Here is a 19,219-nt window from a genome sequence, read left to right on the forward strand (position 1 = left end):
TTAAAAATCCATTGGAATGTTGGTTAATGTCGTGTTTTTGCGCTTGTTTAGAAAGAACAAAGCCCTGAATCATATTTGCGATTGCAGCCTATTCAAATTCACAGCTTTTCAAGTAGGTCTAGCTAGAACTACTTTAGTGTTCAAATTTTGCATTGTATGTCGACGCTCAGCCTTTTACAAAATATTTTTATCAGCAATATGTTTTGTCGGCGTACCTTGTTTTTTGCCTTGTTCATATACCAACAGAGTGCAGAAATGTTGGCTTGTGAAAGCTGCCGACCAGACATAGCCTACTGGTGCGGTCGTTTCGGAGGCCATTTAACGACTTCTCGAGGGCGATGGCCGTCAGAAGCTTAGCGGTCTGCTGCGTGAAGCTGTGTTTATCGATTGTTTTTATTTACAAGCAGCTGCCTCCTTTCATTCTTGCATTATGTTGGTTTTGGCTGATCTAAAACGCTGTCAACATATTTTGTTGCTCATTATCATGTTTTTATTTGGATGTCTTCACACTCACAGTAACATATCAGGTTATGCTTGGGTAACAAAATTTTCTAAATTTCATTTTTTAGAAAAGTTGGGTCGCTTTGAAAAAGGTTGGGAACCACTGCTCTCCACCAATAAGGCCTGGGCTTTTAATAGACAAAATACTTATCGTCTACAGCGCATTGATAGAACTATGATTTGACATATACGTGATGTCCACTGTCGAGACCTGACCACAGTGAGATCAACCGTGTTACTGTTAACGCAGAAAAGTTTTACTACTAGAAGCAATATCACGGTTTTAAATGGCATTTTGAGCATGCTTTTTCAGCTTCTGGTTGAAGGCAATATGCATGCTTGACAGTAACCAATACTTCTTGTTGGAGTTTTAGTTTTGGGACTGATGGTGATAAATGTATGTTTGTCACAAGTGACAAGGCCCTTTCAGCAGCATCATTGATACAAGGTATCTTTTCAATTAGCTTTTTCGTGGTTATGTAATCAGGATTTTAGCCCATTCTTTGGGATGATTTTGAAGGAAACATGATGCACTTGGAATTAATTCTTCTATTGGATACGAATCTTGACCAATTAAATCTTTAATATGTGTTGGGTGCCTAATTTCTGGCATTTTGATCAACCCTTTGACAACAGTGCCTTCATTTTGCTTAACTTTGTGATCTTTTAGCTTTCTCCATATCGCAATCTTTTTTGATATAGATACCTGGTTGGTGAAAATTGAAAACACGACATTTCTTTCAGAGAGATACCACATGTTATACAGGGTTGTAGACATAATATGCATTTTAATCCAGGCCCTGGGTTAGGCACATCACTATCTCCTCTACTGTCCATGCTTTGAATCTTAAGCAATAGACCTGCAAAAAAAACAGAAATCTTGATTTACATTTTAGTAGAGTCATTTTTAGAAGATTCGTGATCGTGTTTAGGATACCAAAGTTTCTCAGTGAATTTAACAGCATCATATTTGTCCTGCAGCGATAGTGAATCTTAATACAGTAGGGGACCGCATACGTCTGCCAACTTGGGCTTTGAAGTCAAGGAGACTCTGAATCATGAATTCTGCCATCCCATTGTGTTTCTGACACCTAAATTAGTGGGAATTGACACCTAAATTGTCATTTTTGGCCATCCACATCAAGAAATAGAACTTTATCAGTTTTCTAAGATGGCGGTGGAGGCCATTTTGAAAAACGTCTAAAATAACAACTTTCCCGCCATTTTAGTGAGGTATATGGGAGCTTATTTTGTTTAGCAGGCCTCGAAATTCGTTTTTGTTGATGGCGGACAAACATGTCCGGTATGAGCAGCTATCTCGGCGGACAAATTAAGTCTTACGGCGGACACACCAGTTTTAACGTCGATCGTCATACTTAATCCCTTTATCTTGATAAGTCTTCGCCATTTGAGAACCATAGCTACGGTTTAGGCTTTTTAAAATTTCAGCGAAGTCACTCTGAAAGGCTTTCATCAGATCAACGACGTGCGCTTGACGCCGTGTAGCTACTAAATATGATGATGATGATAATATGATGATTGTTAAAAATTTAAATTCTATGGACTTTTTGTGTCTGATGCAAATAAATAATAAAAAAATAATCCGCCGCATAACTGATTAACTTCCACTGAACGAGGTCGTGTGGCTTCTTGCATCACAATGCTCTGGGCACGAGTCGGAAAACTTCTACACTAACGCGTAGCGCTACTATTTTCTGATGTGCAAAGTTTCACTAGGCTTTTTTCTTTAGGTTTATTTTTGCGTGTCATGTGAGCGAAAGTGACGAAAAGAATAAACAAAACATTACAAACAGCACAATTATTTTTTCCCCTCTCCGTGATGCGGTCGCCTCTCCAAAATAGTATCAGTATTCACGAGACCATGGCAGGCTCGGAGTTATAATCAGCGCAGTCAAGGCCATTCAAACATATGCGCATGATTAGAGCTTCAATAACATCGATCTTCAAAGACGTGCGCCAATCTCCACGAGATCACTGCTTGTTGTTAAGATACGTGATACCGAGATCTATTCCGTGTCTTTTCTCCAGACCGGCTAGTTGAGGGAAAAGCGTAAATGTGAGCTCTTCTTGAGCGATAAAATATGCGATTTCAAACAACCTCTTAATTTTGATTTTTTTTTTGTCACTCATACTGTAGATGGCCTTGATGACCGGAAATTGATGGCTTGGGGTAAACGATGTGTTGTGATCTTTGACAGAGCTAATCCTTACATTCGTTGTTCCTTTAATATATGCGTCTATCACCACTAAAATTCCTAGTAGTAGGTTCATCGCCCTCATTCTCACTTTCAGAAATTTCCCTGGGCCTCTTTTTTCTTACTGTAATACCAAAACTTAAGTTTTGCGGCATCTTGCTGTAGTAGCCTATACTCTTATAATCTAACTTTGTAACCAACCTTGCATTATCAATATTACTCGGAGATCAAAGCCAGACATTGTGACATAAGACTTGAACTAAGTTGTGCGTGATTAGTGTAGAAGTACCGGTACTCCCATCAATTCTTAGCTAAGAATTCACCTCTGTTACGATGATTCAATGTCATCAATCGTTGAGGCAACGTAAAATTCGAAAGTTTTTTTGCTTGAATGGAGGTAAGAGATACAGTATTAACTTTTTCTAGATGCGGGCTTGGAATGCGACAATTTTGCATTCCCAGCGCAAATTATATTCTTGCAACAGTTGTTCGACGTTCGTGCTATGCAATGACGATTTGTATCGCCAGTTTCTGCGATATTTCTCGGCGGACAAATATGACCGATCTAGAGGGTACTTCCCGCGGACATCACATGCTGTGACGGCGGACATGTCCGCCGTGTCCGCCGTGAATTTCGAGGCCTGTTTAGCATCAGTTGCCCTTGTTAAATCCACTGAGAAACTTTGGTATGCTAAACACGGTCACGGATCCTTTAAAAATGACTCTACTATGTGGTTTTGTAATTTTTTCTGTGCTGATACAGCAAAATCATAATTCAGGGTAGGGTATGATTTTAAAGTGCGTTGGACAGAGCTATTGATCATGCCCAAGTCCTTCCAGAGTTGAAGGTCATTAACTGGGGCATTTGTGATTTGACATGCTGTGCACCAGTGTTTCACATAAAATAGTGCAAGAAATGATGCCAAGGATAACATTTCCGTCAAAAAATTTTCACTTGCTAACCCAGTTTCCAGAAGTTGCTGGTTAAAAAGAGCTATCTTAAATGTGTACAGCACCTTGGCCATCCACTTTGCATGATGAACAGCTCCGGGTGCTTTGAAAGAAAATGGCTTTTTAAAAATGACCATAACAATTCTTATAGGAAAAATATCTGAGTTCTCCTCCAGTAAGTCTAGGGGTTCTGCAAGTTTACATTCAAATTCAAGAGTTTATTTTACATATATTGATTTCCATTAAGGATAGTCTAGGGCAGGGTTCCCAACCTTTTTACCAACTCGTACCACTTGGATGCTCTGTACTGCCAAGCGTACCACTTCTTGCAGAACAACTAATTTGATCGAATCATATTTTATTCAGAAAAATAATATTGGAAAAATACTAATTAGAAAAATACTAAAATAACACTAAAGCACCACAACTAAATTAATGACATTTTTTTTACTTTCCACCAATTGGTCGACGCGCGGCATAAATCTTCCAACAGCGCATCGAAAGTCATTTCCGGGCGCACTATTTGGTTTAGATTTTTTGACTTGATGTTCATCATGACTGAAAATCCCTGCTTGCATTCCCACGAGGAAGGGAAAATCAGTAGCTGTGGAACACAGTACACGACAACTGGGCGAGACAAAGTGGGCGTTACCCACTTGGGCGAGACCAGGTGGGCGACCAGACAAGTGGGCGACGGACCAGGTGGGCGACGAGTCAAGTGGGCGACGAGTCAAGTGGGCGACGAGCCAAGTGGGCGACGAGCCAAGTGGGCGACGGCCAAAGTGGGCGACGGAAGCGAGAGTTTAGCCGTTCGGAAAAAATATGACTTTTAATTTTTACTTTAAAATACAATGATTGATTTGTGGAAGGGAGGCAATGAGATTTCTCACGCTGAGTTTCACGAAGCATTGGAAGCAACATTTTCATTATTTTTTGTAGCCTAGTAATACTAATAGCGCTTGCTGTTTGATGTTAATTTACATTGTGACATCATCTTGACACATTATTTTGCAATTTGCGGCGTCAGGGTTTATCGTGAAGCTTAAGAGAAACCCCTCAGAAAAGAGACAAACAAATGACCAAAGAGTGGTTGAAGTCAGTAATGAACGTTCCCTAACCGTTAATCAAAGCTTGTCAGTATAAAATATGATTTTTAATATTTACTTTAAAATACAATGGTTGATTTGTGGAAGGGAGGCAATGAGAGTTCTCACGCTGAGTTTCACGAAGCATTGGAAGCAATATTTTCATTATTTTTTGTAGTCTAGTAATAGCGCTTGCTGTTTGATGTTAATTTGCATTGTGACATCATCTTGACACATTATTTTGCAATTTGCGGCGTCACGGTTTATCGTGAAGCTTAGGAGAAACCTCTCAGAAAAGAAACAAACGAAAGGTCAAAGAGTGGTAGTAAGAGTAGCCTAATTGTAATCAAAGAGTTAGAGAGGAAAACGCCGCAGAGAGTTGTTGCAGCAAAATTTGATGTGGCACAGGCGCAAATTTCACGGATATGGAAGGCATGGGAAAAGCTCTTGAACAACCATCGTAACAACATCGACAAAACTCACCTTAAGCAAGTAGAAGTTGTGTTTTATTTCCAGCAAACACAACTTTTCTGTCCATCTTTCACACCAAGGTATCATCAAGAATTTCAAACATCATTATCGATAGAGTATGTTGCAAAAACTTCCGGTCACCATCGATGCTAATAAAAACGCTGCAGCCACCAACATAGCACGCGCAATCTTTTTTTTTTTGCTGAGACTTTTCGGTCATTTTTCTGAAATGACTTGTAAAAATTCGGTCATTTTTTATTTATTTTGGTCATTTTTTCTGATGAAAATATTTCCTTTCAAGTAGCTGCTACAAATCAAAATTTGCACTTCCTGACTCGCTACAACATTAAGTTTCGCTGAGAAACGTTGTCGTGTTTTACCTGAGAAAAGTTGGTACAGACAAACGTTTTTTCAACGTTCATCAGCGAAACTCAACCTTGCAACACTTGGCCGAATTGACTATATATTTGTTTGTACATTTTGACCGATTTGGCTATATTTTTTTTAGGACATTTTTTTAAAAAATCGGTCAATGACCGAAAAAAAAACAGCGCACAATTAGTGTTCTTGACGCTATAAATCGTATGTGCGCGGAAAATCCAATGTCTCATAGAGACTTGCCATTAACTTACATTTATAATGTTGTATGTGAAAGTACCAATAAAACTTTAATCCGAATGCTCTAGTCTAGACGCTGCGTAGCCGCATCAGCAGTTTACAGAACACATTGTGACTGACAGTCATTACTAGGGCCATTTTGTTTATGACCTAAAAATTGAAAGATATGACTTTAGTTTTAGATATTCTGTCAAAAAATTTATTTTAATGGATTATTTTTAGAGCATCAAATTTATGCTAATTTCCGTAGTTAATGATTCGTATGTAAGTTTTTACATGTATTTTAAACAATAACACACTCGAACAACTAACAAAAACTTCTGTTTCACTTGAAAATCACTACAAACATTCAAATGTCCAATGCATGTACCTACCAAACTAGCTACTTAGTAGTTACGATCTCATCACTGGCTGACCTAGTGACCTACTGCAAGTGTTTATAATATTCAGAGACTGGATTGTGTGTTGCAAAATAATGTGTCAAGATGATGTCACAATGCAAATTAACATCAAACAGCAAGCGCTATTACTAGACTACAAAAAATAATGAAAATGTTGCTTCCAATGCTTCGTGAAACTCAGCGTGAGAACTCTCATTGCCTCCCTTCCACAAATCAACCATTGCATTTTAAAGTAAAAATTAAAAGTCATATTTTATACTGACAAGCTTTGATAACGGTTAGGAAACGTTCATAACTGACTTCAACCACTCTTTGGCCATTGATTCGTTTGTCTCTTTTCTGAGAGGTTTCTCTTAAGCTTCACGAATCACGATTAACCCTGACGTCGCAAATTGCAAAATAATGTGTCAAGATGATGTCACAATGCAAATTAACATCAAACAGCAAGCGCTATTACTAGACTACAAAAAATAATGAAAATATTGCTTCCAATGCTTCGTGAAACTCAGCGTGAGAACTCTCATTGCCTCCCTTCCACAAATCAACCATTGTATTTTAAAGTAAAAATTAAAAGTCATATTTTATACTGACAAGCTTTGATAACGGTTAGGGAACGTTCATAACTGACTTCAACCACTCTTTGGCCATTCGTTTGTCTCTTTTCTGAGAGGTTTCTCTTAAGCTTCACGATAAACCCTGACGCCGCAAATTGCAAAATAATGTGACAAGATGATGTCACAATGCAAAGCGCTATTACACAAAAAATAATGAAAATGTTGCTTCTAATGCTTCGTGAAACTCAGCGTGAGAACTGTCATTGCCTCCCTTCTACAAATCAACCATTGTATTTTAAAGTAAAAATTAAAAGTCACATTTTTTCCGAACGGCTAAACTTTCGCTTCCGTTGCCCATTTTGGCCGTCGCCCACTTGGCTCGTTGCCCACTTGGTCTGTCGCTCACTTGGCTCGTCGCCCACCTGGTCCGTCGCCCACTTGTCTCGTCGCCCAAGTGGGTATCGCCCACTTTGTCTCGCCCAGTTGTCGTGTACCGTGTGGAACAGCATGAGAAGCTAGCGTTGAATATGAAGAGGCCATACTAAGCCAGAAGTTTATTGGAGAAAATTCCTTGTAACCGTTATTGAACATTTTATTCCGATCTATTTTTAGCTTACAACTAACATTATTCAACGCTATTTGTAGCTTAAGCTATAATACAGTAGATGATATCTATCAAGAGCAATCATTTGACATAGCCTAATTAACGCTCACTGTCCCGCAGTGTTGTAAACAAGAATAGGCTCCGGGAAATTTTTTTTGTAAACAAAGCCAGATAAACAAAATATAAAATAGTGAAAAAAACGGAAGCTACCCGTGTACCACCTGAAAAACCTTCGCGTACCACTAGTGGTACGCGTACCACAGGTTGGGAACCCCTGGTCTATTAGCTCATTTAGAGAAAGTCGTTTTTTTGGGACACCCTAGTATATATCATACTGCAACACATGTGTCACTTTTTATTCTACTGTTTGTTTGTGGGAGCAAGTCTTTTAGGCGCAGACAGTTAGGCGCCGGTGAAATAGGCGCGCACACTGTGGCGTCAGGATATTTAGGTGCGGAACACTGTGGCGTCCGTTCATTTAGGTGGTATTCCTAGTAAAGTCTGCAGATTGTATCAGCTTGGCAGGTAGGGCAATGCTTTTCACACAAAATGTTACATTGAACAGAAAAATATGCAATTGCTTCCATGAGTGAAACTTCTTAAACCGGCAATGCTTTTCACACAAAATGTTATATTGAACAAAAAAATATGTTGTTTTATTAATGCGCTTGCATTTATTTGTTGTTAGTCATGGCTTCAGTGAGTGAAACTGCTTTATCCGGCAATGCTTTTCACACAAAATGTTATATTGAACAGAAAAAAATATATTGTTTTTTTAATGCGCGATTGCGCGTGTTTGGCATTTATTTGTTGTTAGTCCAGGTTTGCGTCGGCGAAACTTTATCAATAAATTACTCAAGTTTCCAAATTAATCAATAAAGCACTCTTACCCTCGTAAAAAAGGCACAAATAAGATGGGCTGGCCATGTCCACCGGATGCCGAACCACCGCATTCCTAAACAACTGCTCTACGGAGAACTGACTAACGGCAAACGTCATGTAGGTGGTCAAAGAAAACGCTTTAAGGACACTTTAAAAGCTTCCATGAAAGAATTCGCCATCGACGTAGATTCGTGGGAAGATTTAGCCGCAGAACGACCAACATGGCGCAGTCTTATTTATAAAGGCGCAGAATCAGCTGAGAAACACCGTACGCTATCTGCTGTCAGAAAACGAGAACATCGCAAGGCCCGAGCCTCAAACAACCCTGGCCCTAGCCAACCATCCTTCCAATGTCCATCCTGCAGCAGAAGTTTCACCGCACAGATAGGCCTCATCAGCCATCTCCGCACTCATGTAGCCTACACTGACCAAAGTCAACACTAAAAAAAGAAAAAAGAAACTTGATCTCAGTCTCATTGGCCATCTTCGGAAACGAAGGGCGAACATCATCATCATCATCACTCAAGTTTCCGAACATGACTGAGTTCACTTTTAGTTATTACTTATTACTACACTAAACATCAGAAAAAATATATCGTAGCCTATATTCAAGTGGGTGGTAGGTCTTGAGTGAAGAGTAACTTAGTTTTCAGTCAAAACCTCGACTAGGTTTTGCCAAAGCTGAGCTGATACAATCTGTACACTTTACTTTACTAGGACTTTACAATCTGTACACTTTACAATCTGTACACTTTACTAGGAATAGCACCTAAATGAACGGGCGCCACAGTACTCCGCACCTAAATATCCAGACGCCACAGTGTGCGCACCTATTTGACCGGCGCCTAAAAGACATGGACCCTTGTTTGTTTCCAGGGCCTGAGCTGATCAATATGTACGTCGGACAAAGTGAAGCAAATGTGCGCAGCGTTTTTGAACGTGCGAGAAATGCTGCTCCCTGTGTTGTGTTCTTTGATGAATTAGATGCCCTTGCTCCAAATCGTGGAAAGAGTGGAGACTCTGGAGGAGTCATGGACAGGTCAGTAATGTTACCATCACACTTAAGCAGGTAAATTTTGTATGTCACTTTATGAACGCATTGCTTAGGTGTCGACAGAATGCACTTGTGATTGACAGCAGATTACCGAACAAGTTTTGGCACAAATCAAAATTTTTCCCTAAATACAAATTTGATGAATAATTATCAATTTTAATATTGTAGCGGACGCTGCTGACAAGCATTCCCGCTAGGGTGCATCATCTTCCCTTTTTCGTATAAATTTTGTTCTGCAGTTGTCAGAAGTGTTCCTTTTGTCATAGTAAACACACCTGTGAAGTTTTATGCGAAATGATTTGGATCTAGGGGTACCACATCGCAAATGAATTTTTGACGTATAGACGTTGAGCGAAAAATGCAAAAAACCTAATTTCAGATGGCATGTCTGTGGTACACATATGTACCGTTAGTCTAAAAAGGGTTAAATCATTCATTTTAGAGTTTTTCTCTCTAAACTGCACACCTTTTGATCCTTTCATTGCAAAAAATTCTTTGCTAAACTTTATCTAAACTTTAACATTCACTGTTTTGGTCAGAAAACACCAATAAATGCAATAAATGTTTTGCCAAATTTTCAAAATTCTGTGTTTTGCAAATTGAAATAACACAGTTAGAAAAAAACATACTTTCCTGCTCAACTAAATATTCAGTATCAATTGAACACTGTTGTTCATTTCTTTCTTCCGTAAATTCAAACACTGCCCATAGCTGCATTCAACAATCTGCAGAACAGTTTGGAATCTCTGTTCAGACTTTGCCGATGAAAGATAGTCGCATCCAAGCATGACGTCCCATTCAGCTACATCATTCACTACTCTCAGCTGCCTTACAACTCTGCAGCAAGCTGCATATGAAGGACAGCTGTTCCACTGAAGAACATCTTCAGCCATGAAACTTGTACAATGGCCAAGCTTTAGTGCTGCAAAAAGGAACCAGGAATCTTCATTGATTAGATCAGCTAACTTGGTGGCTGGCAACACTGGAATCAATCTTGATTTTCTAAATCCCTCCCCAAATCTTTTTGATGGCTGTCTGGAACTGGTCTTCTTTGATAGCATTGCTTTTGCCATTGCTGCTTTCTCAGCTGGCGGTGTCTTGGTGCTGAAATGGGCAAAGGTAGCAAGTTCCCTAGACTTGAGCGCTACCTCTGCTACCAGCTTGTCTTTTTCTTTGTATTGTTGTAAGGCTTCAATAAAGAGTAAGTCGTTTGCTGTTGCATTGACTTGGCACAATGCTAAAAACCAATACCAGCCATAGCACGACAAGATCAAGTCAAGACGTTTAAACTTTGCAATGGTGGCCTTGCTGCAGATCTTCTGTTTCATAACCTCTTCTTCAAGGAACACGATTTTTTTAAGCAATATAACAACTTATTCATCAAATGGGCTTTGTTGGTTGCACCAGGTGTTTGCAGGGGAGCAATCAAATTAATTCTCTTTTCAAACCTTTTAAAAGAGAGAGAAGCAGTTGCAGCAACTTTTTATAATCCCTTTGAGGGATATATTTACCTTATATATTAGGAGGTATTGACATAGGAGTATAATCATAATAATACTGCATATTCATCGAACATGCAATTCCATCACCTTACCAATTACACAAAATTACTTTACCAATTTTTATGACTTTTGTCACAAGTTGCAATACAACTAATGAGGAAACTTTTCCACGTTTCAACAACGAAACAAAATCTAGATGACTAGTTGTGTGGCAATGTAAGGGTATCTCCAGTGTTCTTTGAACGACGATGTGAACGTATCTGTGATGCATTGCTTTTCGCAAAAGCATGATAGGATTCCGAGGCAAAATCATTAGCTAGAGAAGAACTGTCTGTGTCGTCTTCAGCTCTTGCAGAAGTCACTGTTTGATGAGTGCCAGCTTTTCGTAGCTCTTCTTTTTCAAGGCATTTTCTTTTGGCTTTTCTCTGTAGCTTTCTTACAGCTTTCAACTTCGATGAAATATCCGGTACTACGACAGTTTATCGAACGACTATAGATTGAACGACAGTTAATCGAAATGACAGTTTATCAAACGACAATTAATCGAACGATGGTTAATCAAAACAACTGTTTATCGAAATGACTGTTCATCGAACGACAGTTAATCGAAAACCTAACCCAACCCTAACCCTTGACTATTCCATTGCATATGTGCATTAAAATTTTAGATAAAATTTGTTTCGGGAGATTCGTCGTTCGAAACTGTCGTTTTGATAAACAGTCGGTCGATGAACTGTCGTTTCGATAAACAGTCAGTTTGATGAACTGTCGTTTCGATGAATTGTCGTTAGATAAACTGTCTTTTGATAAACTGTCGTTTGATTAACTGTCGTTCGATAAATTGTCTTTCGATAAATTGTCTCGTCACGGAAATATCCACACCATCCCATGAAGCAGTTCTGTCTGTTTTCATTGAATGAAAAACAACTGGTCTTCCTCACTGTTGATTTGTATTTCTACATTGTAATGCCACAAGCTGCAAGTTTTCATTAACATATCATTGTGTTTTTGAAATTTTTCTCTTGTGGCTCTTCGCTTCTGGGGAATTTTTCCATCATTTTTTGCATCATTGTACATGGATTTCAGGTAGCCTACTTTGCACCAATTTCTGAAACTTTCATTGGTATGCCTCCCTTTTTGAAAAATAAGACTACCTGATTGTATTGAATCACAAAAAATGACATAATTTAATCCATTTGTGGTACTCCTAGCCAGATGTTAATGGATTCTTCTGAAAAGTTGCACATCTTCAACAATCATAAAAAGGAACATTTTAATCCACTGCCCATACACACTACACCAGTGGTTCCCAACCTTTTTTGCTGTTCGTACCCCTTTGTCAGATCAGAGCATTCTTTGTACCCCCAAAAAAATTCTGATTGAGTTTTTCAGGTATATATTGCTAAATTAAATTGCTTTTATAGCTCAATTAAACGTTAAACCGATATTTCACACAAACATGCAAAAATTACCAAAAGAAATTAAATGTCATTTATTTCGTTTATCACTTCTTTGTGAGATATTTGTTGCTGCTTTGAGTGCTTTAATGACAAAATTCGCTCAAGCGATGGTTCGATTTTACTCAAGGCAACACGTAGATCATCTTGCAGTTGCAGACGATTTCTGTACTTATTTTTCATATACATCATGGTCGAAAAGCCACTTTCACAGTAATAAGTTGTAAAGAAGAGAATTAACACTGTCATGGCTTCCATAGCAAGACTTGGGAAGAATTTGTAGCAACACACCAAAAATCTTCTAACTTTGATTTGTCAAATTGCAATTTCAATTTTTGGCAGCTTTTTATTTCGATGATGTTCTCCTGCCCTCATCCGACATTTTTTTAAATCAAAGAGAAATTAATTTATATTTTAATGCTGGAAATAATTCATTTCACCAGTAAAAAAGTAACCATCGAAAGAATCAACTAGCATCTTTAAATGGGAAATAATTTCATTTTTGACATTTTGCAGTAAAGAGTTTAAGTAAAGTAAAGAGTTTATGAGCAATTTGATCAAGACAAGGAAAATCAGCAAGGTTTCCATTTTCATTTTGAGCAGCAGCAAGTAAAAAACACATTGTTATGAGACAATGAGGCTACTTTGCCAACTAAATAACAAAATTATTTGTAGATAATTGTTTTTTTCAAAGCAAACACCGTAATGCCATAATATCATTTACAATTCCAAAATATAACTGTACTGTGAAATCTGTTTGAAAAGCTGAAGGCTCAAGGATCTTCGTACCCCCTGATGTTTAATCTCGTACCCCCAAGGGGTATGAGTACCCCCGGTTGAGAACCCCTGCACTACACAGTCGTCAGTAGGATCCTGGGCATGTTTGAATAGCAAGGAGTGACCAGGACACGAGGTCTTCACTATTGATTTGTTTATTGATTCAATTTAACTGAGTAGCACTAAATGACAGAATCCTACAAGAACACCAATTGAAAACACCAGAACAACTAACGATTCCACCACCAGAACTCAGTACAATACGCTGTCATCCTACATGGTTAGCTTGACTTCAGAAATTAAGAATTCTTCTTAGTAAAAGTGAGTCAGGAATCATGGTTATACTTGCTTAAGAAGGATCCTAGTCTTGATTGGGAAAGCGCTACTGTGAGCATTGCAAACGCTGTACACAGTCATACTATGTAACATAACTGCAAATCTACGTGTCCATGAAGCACTAGTCAGAATGCGATTAGGCATTCTTCCAAAAATTCATTGCTTGCAATTCCCTAAATTCAACTGCCTAGATTTCTAAGTAAGACGCAGGATTTTGCTAAAACACATCAAGTGGATTCCAGTGCGCGTGATGTCAGAGAGAGTGCTTGGGTGCTACAGACACCCCACAAGAAAGCAAACGTTCAGCTTCTGATGAAGATGTCTTAGCAAAACATGATGCAAAAAAAGGTATACAAGACGCAATATTATATGACACGGCAATGCCTAAAATAGAAATGTAAACATGGTGAACAGAAAGGCGGGGTCGGATCCCCTCCGCACGGCATGGGAACTAACAGTGATTCTGTTCCCAAGGAGCGGCTGGTCGGCTCTGATGATCGGGCAAAGCAGAGGTCTTGTGCAGTGGACATCCGGCTAGCAAGAAGGCTATTCTGTGCAACAAAAATTACAAGGTTTCTAATAAAGGCGATGATAAACCTAAGCAGTACGGTTATACTGAAACTTGCAAAAGCAGACTACTGACAAACGCACGACGAAAATGACGAAACATGTCAGGGGGCACAGAGAGTCCTCTCTCTGCGAAGCGGGGGAACAAATCGCACAGCGGCCGGATGAAGCAACTGTACGAAACGCCGCCCATAGCGACGTGAAAGCAAAGCGTCATGACAGCTGGATGGGAGTACTAACTATTTAAGGGAAGGTAAAAAAAATGCACAAACGTTTTAAATGAAACGAACTAGGACTATAGTGCCAGGGGAAAGCGACGGGACTGAAAGTACCCAGTCTCAAGACAAGTTCCTGCAAATGCAAGGACTGAAGTAGAATGGAAACTAGACAAAGTGACCATATGGGGAACGGGTCCAACAGGACAGCAAATGCCAGACAAGTGAATGCAAATAACATGTTGGCTTATATCTATAACATGTCAGTGAAGACCATAGCTTCTCGATAACGTTAATAAAACAGGCAATAAATACATAGGAAATTAGCATTAAGTGTGACACGCTGATAAGACGAGATACCAGCAAGGATGATTCAGCCTGTAAGGCTAAGCCCTACCTTAAGAATGAACAAGCCCCTAATAATAATGGCGTTGAATTAAATAAATGAAAACCAACCCCCTGAACAAGCAGCTTACAGACAAGGATTCTCTTGCATTGATCACCTGCATGCAGTTGGGCAGATCTTAGAGAAGATGAATGAATACCAACTACCCATATTTATGGCATTTGTTGGTTATGAGAAGGCATTTGATTCCATCAAGCACTCCTCTGTTTTTAATGCAATTCAAATTCATGGTATATCAGATAAAATAGTAAACATTATCAAAAATACATACACAGATGGCACTGCACAAATCAGAACCGAGAAATTCAGTGATAAAATAAAGATTCAGAAAGGGGTGCGCCAAGGTGACACTCTTTCACCTGTTATATTTACAGCTGCAGTTGAAGAGATATTCAAGAGGCTGAAATCTGAGACTGGCTTGTCATTAATGGACAACTGTTGACCAATCTCAGATTTGCAGATGACATCATTCTTTTTGCACAGTCAGAATGTACTCTGCAACAATTGCTTGAGGAACTGAATCGAGAAGGGAAACGAGATGGAATGAAGATGAACAAGAAAAAGACAAAAATAATGTGTAACGAGATAGCAGGGAAACAACCAAGGACGGGTATTTTGATAGATGGAGAAAAGATAAAGGAGGTTGATCAATACAAATATCTAGGGAAAATGATAACACCAGGAAACGACATGGAAACTGAGATCACCCAAAAGATAACATCAGGCTGGAGAAGATTTGGTCAATATAACACTTTTTTAAAGAGCAAGTATATTTCAATTAGCTTAAAACGAAAAATCATGGACACAGTAATATTGCTAACATTAACATACGGAGCAGAAACATGGTCACTCACAAAACAACAAACAAGAAAACTGGCAGCAGCACAAAGGAACATGGAAAGAACAATATTGAACATAAATAGAAAAGACAAGATTAGAAATGAAGTTATCAGAAACAAAACTTGTATCAAAGATGTCATAGAAACAGCAACAAACCTTAAGTGGCAATGGGCGGGACATGTAGCAAGAATGAAAGACAACAGATGGGCCAGGATAACCACAGAATGGACACCAAGATATGCAAGAAGAACTAGAGGGAGACCAAAAAGAAGATGGCGAGATGACATAGAAGAAAAGATTGGCATCACCTGGATGAGAACAGCAAAAGACAGAATGGTGTGGAAACATATGTGGAGGCCATCTGCCAGCAGTGGCATGACCGGCTGATGATGATGAATTAAATAAGCAACAGAACATGCCGAAACGAACGACGCCTAAGGATGACTACAGTGGTCAGACTAAAATATAACAAAATACTGTGTGAAGGGAAAGCAACCCCCACAGCCCCAAAACGGCAACTTCTAAGCAAAGAAGTAACTGACGAAAAACTGCTATGATTAAATGCATAGATGGATGCAGTTTCACGTCTTGCCCAGGACCAGGACTGGCTATGCCGGTAACAAAGTGTAAGGTGAACGGCTTAAGTGAAGGTCTAAATACTTGAAAGAATTAATTCCGTTTCATGTCTTTCCCCGATGATGTTTTGATTATAATGCAAGATGGGATGAATGACCTACCTAATTAGTATAAGTGGATGGATGCAGTTTCACATCTTGCCCAGGACGAGACCGCGTAATTAAAATATATCATAACGATGTTCCTGCCAGCAGGGGAGATGATGGAGCTACAATGACACTCACCGACATCGGCGAGGGGCCACGGGAGCGCTGCGTAGGCCTGGTAATGACCAGTTCTATAGTAGAACTACATCTAGCTTGAAACCTCCAGGTTCTCTACTTCTAGTATAGGGTGGAACACTGCGGCTTTAAGTCTATCGACCAAGACCGAATCAGTTTTGCATTTAAAGCTCAGGGTGAAATATTTATTGTTGCGGTTGAGAATGAGGTATGGTTCTTGATACGGCCTCTGTAGGCTGGATAACACTCTGTCCCTTCGGACGAACACATGCGTGCATGAGAATAGGGCATCGTCCAGAAAGTGGCTCAATTATTGAGGTGTCTAAGGTGAGTGTAGCGTGGTGTTTGTATGAAGTGTGATAAGGTTTGAGCTTAAAGCGAATGTTGAATGTTTTCCACGTCGTGAGCGTCGATGAATTAACCAGGAAGTCTCAGTAAAGTGCCCTCATTTGCGCAGCCAATCAGGTTAAATCTTCTTTTAGCGCAGAGCGCAGTCCTAACATAAGACCCAGATTGTTACACCAGACGACAGAGTTGTTCTGAGCTTTTAAAGAAACTTTTAGACTACGATTGAAGCGTTCATTGATACCGTTGGATGCAGGGTGGTATGCGGAGGTGTGAGCGATTCTACAACCCAGGAATCGGTACACGAGATCTGGGCAAAACCTTCTTGGGTGAGACTATGTGGGCAATGACCCAAGTGGGTGACGGTAGCAAAAGTTTAGCCGTTTGGAACGGTGGGGACCTATATAATTTATCTAGTTGCTTTGCGGCGTCATGGTTTATCGTGAAGCTTAAGAGAAACCTCCCAGAAAAGAGACAAATGAAGACCTCCCAAGAGGAATGGCTCAAAAGTCATCCAGATGGGCCCGCCCAGAGGCCGTGTACCGCCAGGGCCCAGGAATGTGGCCATCTCGCGCCATAGGACAGAGGTGAGTTACTGTACCTGCCATGTTCCGATGATATTACGCTGGGGGCTCCGAATCTAGAGACCCAATGCACTCAATGCAGTATGAATGCGTCGGCGCACCTCTTCGCATTGACATCTAGCGGGGGAATGGCCTCTGGCCAGCCAGTCAATCTATCGATGACGGTTATAATCGAGCAGTACCCATTTGAACTTGGAAGGGGTCCTACTAGCTCGACGTGCACGTGTGAAAAACGAGCATCAGGAGTGTCGAAGTGCTGTAATGGGGCAACGTTTTGGCGACCTATTTTAGTTTGCTGACAGGGCGGCATTCCCTACACCATTGTCATAAATCGGACCTCATTTTCGACCAGACGAACCCTTCGGCTACAAGGTAATGGGCTGCTCTAATCCCCTGATGAGCTAAGTTGTGTAATGTTTAAAACACGACGGGTCTATACAGCTTGAGCACTAGGGGGTGATATCGCCCCGTTCTGCTGTCACAAATTAAAGAGATTCCATGATTGGGTAAAGTTTTTCTTTCAAATTTCAAGGTGTCCTCGGAACTGCAGAATTCAGCCACTGATTTATCCTTCTCTTGCTCGATAGCTACCTTCAGTAAGTTGATACACAAAAGTAGTTCGAAGATAGCGTTTATTTGGGGGCGAATTAAGCAATCGGCTACGACATTATCCTCTCCATTTATATATTGTAGGTCGGACATGAAATCAGAAATGTCGAGACTGCCTGCCCGTGGTGTGAGTTAGTGTGCCTTTAAAAGCGGTAATAAGGGTCTATGATTCGTGAAGGTGGCGAACTTACGGCCTTTCAGGAAGTATTTAAAGTGCCTTAAGGCGAGGTATATAGCTAGCAGCTCGCGGTCGAATGTAGAATAATGGCGCTGGTATTGTGACGTTTGGCTTCGATCACCACAAGCTCGCGCGAGAAACTAAATTGGTCTCGCGCTTGCCTTCAGATGATCTCACATTTTTTGTAAGTTACACGATTCATTTTTTGACTACGTGGAGAAAAATTCACCAGTTTTTTTTTAGTTGAGTTACACAACGGTCATTTATTTTGTTTATCACTAGATTTGAGAAAATGAAGAAATAAAACAAAAAGTGCACAATGTTTCTTATATTTTGCAAGGCGTTAAAAACTTAGACAAAAGAAAGGATAGAGAACAAACCCGTTTGCGCACAGTATCATTCAGACATTTAGAAAAGAAGGCGATGGGCTTTTGTTCGCCGTCGATTTTATGTTGGACAATGGCGGCAGAAGATGCATCGGGGCAGGATATACTAACAGTGAAATGTTCTTCAAGCCCTCCTTAAATCTGTCAAAGGCTGAAATTACATCGTCAGTCCAAGGTATCGGTTTCTGAACGGATAACTTAGGGGTTAAGATGCCATGCAGCGGCTGTATGAGCTTTGCACAATTGGAAATAAATTTGCGATAGAAATTTACCATACCTAGATACCTCTAAATGATACCCCTAAATAAAGGATACCTAAATGATAGAACACTCCTGAGCATGATTGAATGGCGAGGAGTGACTGGGACACGAGGTCTTCACTATTGATTCTTTAATGACTTATTTTAACTGAGTAGCGCTGAATGACACAATCCAACATGAACACCAAACGAAAACACCAGAACAACTAACGATTCCACCACAAGAACTCAGTATAATGCGCTATCATCCTACACGGTTAGCTTGACTTCAGAAATTAAGAATTCTTCCTAGTAAAAGTGAGTCAGGAATCATGGTTATACTTGCTTAAGAAGGATCCTAGTCTTGATTGGGAAAGCGCTACTGTGAGCAATGCAAACACTGTACACAGCCATACAATGTAACATAACGGCAAATCTAAGTGTTCATTAAGCACTAGTCAGAATACGATTAGGCATTCTTCCAAAAATTCATTGCTTGCAATTCCCTAGAGTTTCTAAGCGAGATGCAGGATTGCGCTAAAAGCCTGCGGTATTTGTACAACTCAAGTGGATTCCAGTGCGCG

The 19,219-nt window shown here is 39.9% G+C and overlaps 1 protein-coding gene across 1 annotated transcript in view; it reads left to right on the forward strand.

Annotated features, from left to right (window-relative positions):
• Positions 1–19,219, forward strand: part of LOC145770413 (peroxisomal ATPase PEX6-like) — a 187,050-nt gene that overhangs the window by 150,815 nt on the left and 17,016 nt on the right. The window contains exon 15 of the mRNA XM_082582057.1: positions 9,160–9,322. Within this exon, the coding sequence (XP_082438183.1) occupies positions 9,160–9,322 (163 nt within the window). The remainder of the gene's footprint in view (positions 1–9,159; positions 9,323–19,219) is intronic.

Source organism: Aplidium turbinatum, chromosome 1 (genome assembly GCF_918807975.1).
Source record: "Aplidium turbinatum chromosome 1, kaAplTurb1.1, whole genome shotgun sequence".
In the NCBI taxonomy this organism is placed as follows: domain Eukaryota; kingdom Metazoa; phylum Chordata; class Ascidiacea; order Aplousobranchia; family Polyclinidae; genus Aplidium; species Aplidium turbinatum.